The following is a 9,250-nucleotide window of genomic DNA, read 5'->3' as shown; positions in this document are numbered from 1 at the left end:
CCGAGGGCCGAGCTAGCATTAGCATCCGGTGGAATGTAAACAACGGTTAGCATGACCCCAGTGAACTCCCGAGGAAGGTAGAACGGTCGGCATTTCACAGTCAAATATTCCAACTCTGGGGAACAATGGCTGGCTACAGTCACCGTGTTGCTACACCAGTTGTTGTTGATGTAAATACACAACCCTCCTCCTTTGTTCTTACCGGAGTCACTGGTCCTGTTGAAGCGCCGTGTTGTGAAGCATGCTAGCTCTATAGCCGAGTCCAGAATAGATGAATGTAACCAAGTTTCGGTGATGAGTAAGACACAGCAGTCTCTGGTGAAGTAATCCAAAGCCGCCTGGAGCCTCAGCTCGTCCATTTTGTTGGCGAGGGATCTTACGTTTGCGAGGGAGAGGCTGGGAAGTGGTGGTTTGTGGGGCCGCTTCCGTAGCCTAGCTAGCCCGCCTGCTCTGCATCCCCGCTTCTGCTTGCGCTCCCTGCGCCGCCTCCGCTTCCTCCTCGTTGGGATCGTAATCCACGAAGAGCCGGCGTCCCTTGTTATGGACTCTGGGATGTTGTATGAACGAGAGGACTCCGCTGTTATACTCAACTCACACGAAACACCGATTTTTAACAGGTCCTGTCGGCTGTAGGTGACGTTAGCTCGACAGAAAGCAGTTCGAACGAGCAGGACGTACAAAACAAATACGAAAACGAAGCACTGAAAGTGCGAGCACAAAGCCGCTGCGTCCACACGCGCCGCCATCTTCCCTTTACGAGAGCTGAGCTTTCCTCTTCCTCTTGTCCCCTCAGACTGCAACTCTAGTTAATTAGCTAAAGAAACTGATACAGTTTTTGTATCAGGCTGTGAACATGATTATTTCTGCTGAAAAGTTGGATATTTTAACATGGGGTCTATGGGGACTGACTGGCTTCTGAAGCCAGCCTCAAGTGGACATTCAGTTAATTTGTTTTTGGCACTTCAATGTTGGCTTAATTTTTCAGCCCCAGAGGCTGCTGCTTGGTTCCTGCTCCATCTTCCTCCATCCTTTCCCTGTCTTGTTCAGAGCCATGTCCACTTGTCGAGTAAGTATTTACCAAACTCAACAATTTAACAAATCATTTTTGCCATAATGCAAAAAAAAAAAAGAAAAATGAAAAAACTGGAGTAGTCTCGAATACAGGGGTAGACCCAGGACACGCATGAGGGATTACATATCTCATCTGGCCTGGGAATGCCTTGAGGTCCCCCTGGAGGAGCTGGAAAGTGTTGCTGGGGAGAGGGACATCTGAGGTGCTTTGCTCAGCCTGCTGTCCCCACGACGTAGCTCAGGATAAGCGGATGAAAATGTATGGATAGATGGAATAGAATAGGCAGAGGAATATGATTTTTTTCACTTAGTATCTGTCCCATACAGTGCTGCATGAATATAGCGTATAGAGTTTCAGAAAATATGAGCAAGTTTTTTTTTGTTTTTTTTTAAATATAAGTTGCATATTGGATATTGGCAAAAAAAATCCAATATTGTGAGTCTCTAATTCGATGAGCCCTGTAAGGCCTGCAGTTGCAAAATTACAACTAGAGGTTGACCGATTCATCAGTTTTGCTGATAAATCGGCGCCCATAGGACGTTATATAAACTATCATTAATGGCGGAACAGGGCTCCAATAGTGGCCGATGGTTGTAAATTCCACTGGTCACATGGGTGCGGCCGTAAGACTTTTGCAGGAAGTTCCCCACATGCAAAGTGAATGTAATGTATGCTTTAGATAATTTGTATGATTTAAATAAAGTTTACTAATGTAGGACCACTTTACTTCGTTGTTAGGGGCATTATGAGGTTGCTGGTTAAAGTTAAAATCACAACACTGATTGAAACACTAGATGTCAAATGTTACATCTGCCCCCACATGCAAGAGCAATCGTAACACCATATGAGGTATGGGAAGCATTTTATCAAATATAATTCAACATCTTCAACTCTGTACAAATATGCGTCTAAAGCTCTGGCTTTTTTCTGTCTGCGCAAAACAAAACTTACCCACTTCAGCACCGCTGCTGGAAAAAATCCTCGGGGAAACACTGTCCTGAATCTACTATAAACATTTATCTTTTTATTTCATTTCAACATAAAACACAAAACATGCAAAAACATAGAATAGAACTTTGAAGAAAGAATAGTCTGCCAAAACATGTAAAAATTTGGAAAGAGAACATTTATATATTTTTCCAATATAAGAAGATTTGTTTACAGTGATGATGATGATGATGATGATGATGACGATATTTACAACAAGACAGGACAGAACTAGAATTACTGCCCCACAATTTTATGCCACTGTGCACCAGTCAAGTTTGTGTTACAGTTTACATCCATGTCTGTGAAAACATACCCCAACCAAATATCTGACCATGAGAACTGGATGGACCGACAACCCAAAAACATAACGCCTTTGGCTACAGCTATCGTCAGCACGAAGGCATTAAAAAATAAAATAAAATAAAAAATAATAATAAATTGGTGTGACCAAATTATGTTCTGATGAAAGCAAGTAAAAAAAAGTTGGTAGCACCTGTGCCTCTAATGGAAAAGTTACACTGGAGCCATGGTAGCAACTCTACCCAAAACTACAGTTAAATCATTCCACAACCACTAACTAAGGTAACAGAGCCATCTGGAAACATGGGCAATTAGAAAGCAGCAGCCAACCATGTAAGGAGAGGCAAAAAAAAGGACTAAATTGCAATGCACACGTTGAAGGAGCTGACAGGATCACATTTCACTGGAGTTGTACCTTGTATGACTTTATGTGAGAAAATAATTAACTGACTGAGTGACTGAGTGACTGACCAAGTGATTGATTGATTGATTGATTGATTGATTGATTGATTGATTGATTGATTGATCCATCCATCTAGCTGGGGCTAACTGGCTAAATTTGGGAGCCGTTACACTTGCTACCCTAAGAGAGGCAGAGCAGGGTGTACCTGATTGGCTGAAAGGCAAGAGAACAGTGGCATCACCACTGTCATAAAAAGAGACATGAAATATATATTGACAGTGCAGGGCCAGCTCTTGGCATAAGCCATATAGGTGGTTGCCTAGGGCGCCACATGCTGGCGGGGGCGCAGCTGCAAGCCCTCAAAAAAATAAAATAAAATAGAATAAATAAAATAAAATAAATACTTATAATAATTTGCAGCCCCGACTGGTGCCCTTTCCTCATACTCCAAAAAAGTAAACAACAACAACTCCCCTGTTGTTTGTCATTATTTGACCTGGCCCTGAACCTGTCCTGCACCTTGCTCAGTCACGTCACTGTGGAAGAGAGGGGTGGGACGAGTTATCTGTGCGCATCTCAGGTAGGTAGCGGTTGTGACTGACAGACAACAAGAGGTCATAATTTGTCAAATTACTGGGTTATCATCATGAAAAGACGTCCAAGCCCTCAGGTGCGACATACAGAAAGCAGAGGAAAGAGAAGGCGGAGGTCCCAGTATTGAAGTATGTTGTCTTTTATAACACTAAAAAATGCCGTTTGACTTTTCATTTGTATGAGCTAGCAGCTTGCGAAGTTGAAATAAAGCAAAGTTGCCTAATAATACTACTGTAGATAATGATGTGATTGCTGCCAAGGATTGAGTTAAGCTGCTGAGCTGGTTTATTGCTGTTTTTATCTGGTTAACTACTGGCTGCTTAGTGCTCCTCCCTTAGCACATTAGATATTGTGCTGAAATTCGATAACAAATAGGGACAACTGTAAAACTAATGTGTGACTATATAATTGTAGTGCAACCTCTTTTATTTTAGTAATGCATAATCACAACTAGATAATAATTTATGTTATGTCGAACACATCACTGGTGCAAGTAGTAGTCCGTCTGCTGCAGCTACATGTTTTGCTTGTACTGTACAGTAAGAGGTAAATCTACTCTACATTTGTCCAAATGCACTGAGAAAATATTTGAACAAGAAACCCCGAGAAGCTGCCACAGAGGGGCCTTCTCTGACATCTCCTCCACTCGCTAAAGAATATAAGTTTAGCCAATTATTTGTGGTCTCTGATACACTGCTATGTTGTCATTTGTAGTTGTTATTAATATTATTATTATAATGTCATTATTATTATTACTATTTAATGTTCCAGTTTAACCTTGTTACTAATCACAGTAAATGTAGGTTAAATAAAATAAAGTCTATTTGTACAATGCCTACTTTATATGAAGTAGAATGACACAACAGACAGTATGGATGTACTGTATGTTTGAATACAGCTACAAGTCACGCAACAAGCAGCAGCACGGCTGGATTCAGCACACCACCTCACTACCTCACGACTTCCAGTGAGACACAGCCTGAATCAGGTGAGTTCTGTAATTGTATGTTACTGTTGCAGTCATGTTTCTAATGTAAATATGGCCAAATCCAGAAACATTTTTGGTATAATTCTATCAAATATTCACAAATACTCTTATCACAATATTCACATCACTTACACATGCAACTCATCCTGGCCTGTACATCTGGAGTGTTTTTGACAATTTGTCCACACGTGGAGGCTATGAAAGTCTATTTTTACAATGTCAATAAGTTGGCCAAGCCTTTAAACATTTCTAAACCTCCATAGCGATGGAAAACAATGGGAACTGTAGCTTGCACACGGATCCCAATTTTCATTTGAATGCAATATTACCACATATTTGACTTTTTTAAAAGGAGTCCATTCAAGAATACCAACAGAATCTATTATTAAAATCTGTCTTACATACTTCTATTATTATGATAAAAGTAGCACAATAAAATATATTTGATGACAAATACAATTTACAGGGGAAATATGGCCTAACTCAAGATATAATCAAAGTATAGTGCAACTATCAATATTTATTCAAGTTGTCTACAGGACATATTAAAGCTAGAATAGCTAATCCCCCTTAAAAAAAAGTTAAACTGGGGGGGGGGGGGTTTAGTTTTAGTCAAACTTTGCTTCCACAACAGGTGTTTCCAGGGGACTCTGTAACACATTAAAGTGGCTGTCACAGTCTCTTCCACAAGAGTGAGGCAGCAATGTAAACTAGATTATGTTTAGGTTTTTAAAAAAAGTACTGTGTGGACTGGGCTGGAGAGGTGCCAGTTCACTTGTTTAAGGAAACTGCGGAGGTGCCCTTGAGCAAGGTGCCTAATCCTCAACTGCTCGAGGGCCCAGGAAATTCAGGGGTTTTTTTTCCCGTGCTTTCGTTTTACATACACGCACAAACACACACAGGGGCCTGATACACACATGTACCAATGATTCTGATCTACATGCTTCAATGTATGGAAAGATGTCATAGTGAGTGGGCTGAGGGGAATAATGTATTTCTACTTATCTTCCTCTAAATTACGTCACTGTGATAAGTGTTACCAAGAAATTTTTAATTTAATATACTTTATTAAGTATATCTGTTGTCAATTACACACAGGTCCGAACACACACATGCACAAACTGGACCTATACATGCACTAAATGGAGAGATGTCAGAGTGGGCTGCCCATGACAGGCGCTCCGAGCAGTTGGGGGGTTCGGTGCCTTGCTCAGGGGCACCTCGGCAGTGCCCAGGAGGTGAACTGGCACCTCTCCAGCTACCAGTCCACGCTCCACATTTTTGGTCCGGACGGGGACTTGAACAGGCGACCCTCCGGTTCCCAACCCAAGTCCCTATGGACTGAGCTACTGCCGCCCCAGAAACATGCCATAAAGAATTAAAAACACCATTTAAAAAGGAAGTATTTTGAAATAAAAAGTATAGGCTAAAATAAAAATGATCTCCGATCAAATTTTGTAACTACTAAATCTCATGATGAAACGGAATTTCATAATAAAGTTTTAATAATTACCTAAGTCTGTTTCACAAATTGTTGGTTCATTATATATATTTTGAATAAGTCACTGCACCGTAGCAAAAGCCCCCTCATTTTGAAACTAATCGGCTCTGTAGGGTTAATGGAGACACCAAATTTGTGTGACCCTGTATGACACTACATGACTCCAAGCCAGGAAAAAATGTCAGCATCCATAGTAAAATAAAAAATACTTGCTTCATGTATTAATCAATCCATAATCAATAATGTTATTTCCAGCAAGCACACAGCTCTTGCCAGCTTCTTAATAAAACTGAATGATAGACATAAGATCATCACAAACCCAGTGTGGGTGTGTTAATGTGGCATTTGGGTTGATTTGTGGTCACTGGTCATGTGCACGATGTTTTCCTACACTGTAACGTTAGTTTATAAAAAGAGACAATATTCATATGTTCCAAGATTGAGAAACATTTAGTATCAGAAACTAAGCTCCCCTCTCACCTCCATCACCGTATGTCTCCACGCCATATCCGTCCTGAAGTCCGTTACTCCAGGTGCCCTCGTACCTGGCCGGTGTGTTCAGGCTCTGCCGGACTCCGTACCGACCCTTGAACCCGTGAGTCCACTCCCCCCGGTAAATCCACCTCCCCTTGGTTTCCACGCCGAGTCCGTGGCGTTTCCCTTGCGCCCAGTAGCCCTGGTACAGGTTGCCGCTGGGCCAGGTGTAGATGCCAACCACCTCGAAACCGTTGGACCACGAGCCTGAGTACTCGCCCTGGCCCTTGGGTCCGGTGCACACACCCTGGCCGTGGGCTTTGCCGTCCTCCCAGCCTCCGCAGTAGGTGCCACCATCGTCAAAGTCGAACCGACCGCCCGTCATTAAGAAACGGAGGGTAAAAGTACTATTGTGTGGCTTATTATGAAGTCCAGGGTGTGCGAGATGCGCGGTGATAATGACAGGAAAGCCCCGGTGAGAATGCGAGCTCTCAGCGGTGGTGTGAGGAAGCAGGGAGCGGTGGCGGCTGAGCGCATCAGCAGTGCGCTGTCAGTTATTGAAAGCGGGGCGTGGGAGGGTGAGAGGCGGCCGCCACGACGGCTGCTATGGTCGCTCAATGCTGAGTGTTGAAAGAGAAGACTCTCCCACCCTCAAGTAAAGACTGCTGAGATACACGTCATGAAACAACATGGATTTCCTGTTTGAGTTTTCAAAGTAAAAGCCAGCCATTTAAACTAATGCTTAGATGTACACCAGGCTCTAGGTTTCAGGGAAACAGTAGTTAGGATACATCGGTTAAGTTTTCTGGTCACAGTAGGCCTATGTCACCACAGCAGTGAAGCTGTGATATAAACACATTACCAAGGAGATCAACTGAGAAACAGTTTGTTCATAAAACAACCAGGAATGCCTGTTTTTATGCCAATCGAAACATGACAAGTCAAGGTTCTAGCCTGCAAATAGATCATGGCCTACAGCCAGAAATATTAAAGATGAACAACCCTTAAATTAAGAATTCCAATATGTTATATCCATAGCCCAGAAAAGTTTAGTTCTGAGCTACTCTATCTCAAAGCCAGAAATCAGAGAAGTAAACCTTAAACTCATGATGTCATAGGGTAGAAAGGCTGGAGCAGCTCCACAGAGTGTTCCAAGGATGACACAACAGAACTGACTGACTGAGAATCTTCACCAACACAACAGAAAGTTAAGCAATGCAGGAATTAGCATCACCCTGGTTCCCCTGACACAAGACCTATGTGATTTTTCCGTTGGATTTTGGATTAGTGCAGAAAATAAGCTCTGTGGCAAACAGACATTTATGATACTTCCACATTTTGTTCAGCAAGATAAACTTCACAAATAAACACCACTTTTATGATTTTTCAATCCTAAATCACCAGAAGTAAAAAGCAAACATTAGGGTATAAAGGGACTACACCAACCAACCACAGCATGGTTGCAAAGCCGTGGTCAACGGCTTTGCAACCATGTGTTCAGAGAGCCTTTGCTCTTTGGTTCAGGCTGCATTTGTAAATAAGAATTTGTTCTTAATTGCTTGCCTGGGTAAATAAAGGTTAAATAAAAAAAATAAATAAAAAAACGTGATGACGTTCTGTAGTCTCATTTAGCTACTCGTTAGCAACAACACGAAAGCTTCAGAGTTAACGAGTGGGGTATTTACTGATGTATTTTATGTTGTAGAACATAGCCTATCTTGAAAGTCTCTAAAGATTGTGTTACCTCAGACCTTATTTCAGGCATCTAACCAAAAAACCATTAAAAAAAAACAAAAAAACCTGCTCCTTGTCAGCCCCTGTATGCTTTCACTGGAAGCTGAATTAGATTTAGCTCTTTAACAGAAATGTTTCCCCATGGTTTGTGTTACTGTTCACTAGTGCACAATAAATATGCTCTGTTCCTTTCACATTGGATTGTGGTGTTAATGTGCTAACTGGCTAACTAGCAACAAGATGGTCTTCGTGTGATTCTCTTTGAATGAAGAACACAGACGACTGCCATCTGTATTTGTGTGGAGAGTTACTTCCTCTCACGCATTTGGGGAACGTACGTGCTGGTTGGCTGTTGGCTGTAGTCTTTGCAGTGTGTTCATGAATAACTTGTTGGTCGCTTTCGTTTCCACTAGTTCTCCTAAGTTGGTTTGATGTGTCTGAGCTTATATTTTATAGTAGTGTTCTCATTTGTGAAACAGAAACTATACCCATATACTCTGAACTATCCCCTGGGTTTTCTCAGTGTCATCTAGAATATATTTTCCAATTAATTTGTCTGTGGAACAGCTCCAGACTTTATACCCTACGACACTACAAATGTGAGTTTGAGCTCTTTAGCTTTTGGATTTAGGAGCGAGTTGTTGATGTTTAGGCTACTAATATTTTGGAACATCTTAGACCACATATGGAATATTGAAAATGGGTATAGTTCCCCTTTAAACGTGTAGCTCTGTACCTGAATATAAACAGTATTATGAAATCTGTCAGACGAGAACATTTCATGGTAATCAATTAAATTCTCATAATTTAAGAGTAATAGATGCTATATTTGCAGGGCTGTTTGCAAACAACATTCTACACATTGCTTGCATATAGTGTGTTTTGCCTAAAGTTCCACAATTCAAACATTCATCCTTTGCTCAAACTTCTAGGTTTGCTGTGTGTCAATTAGTTTCCAGTAATTTGATTAAAGGTCTTTTACTGTTTTTCTCTGCACACACACTGAAATTACAACACTTATTATTGACATATTGAGTGAAAATAAACTGTAGGACTTTACCTAACTGCAGCCTCCTGGTTTGATTAGGCAGTGAGATATCTTTTAAGGATTTTAAAAGAAATGTGTTGGTAAAATAACTTTTTCAGGACTAAAATGTGGCAAATACTATCTGCAACAAGTTGAGTAGTGTAGGA

At 41.3% G+C, this 9,250-nt stretch overlaps 1 protein-coding gene across 1 annotated transcript in view; it reads right to left on the bottom strand.

Annotated features, from left to right (window-relative positions):
- Positions 1-6,942, bottom strand: part of LOC126408970 (junctophilin-1-like) — a 130,474-nt gene extending 123,532 nt beyond the window's left edge. Inside the window, exon 1 of the mRNA XM_050074799.1 lies at positions 6,329-6,942. Within this exon, the coding sequence (XP_049930756.1) occupies positions 6,329-6,707 (379 nt within the window). The 5' untranslated portion in view covers positions 6,708-6,942. The remainder of the gene's footprint in view (positions 1-6,328) is intronic.
- Positions 6,943-9,250: the final 2,308 nt, after the last annotated feature.

This window comes from Epinephelus moara, chromosome 21 (genome assembly GCF_006386435.1).
Source record: "Epinephelus moara isolate mb chromosome 21, YSFRI_EMoa_1.0, whole genome shotgun sequence".
Lineage (NCBI taxonomy): Eukaryota > Metazoa > Chordata > Actinopteri > Perciformes > Serranidae > Epinephelus > Epinephelus moara.
The sequence above is the reverse complement of the archived record's forward strand: the minus strand, read 5'-3'. Positions and strand labels throughout refer to the sequence as shown.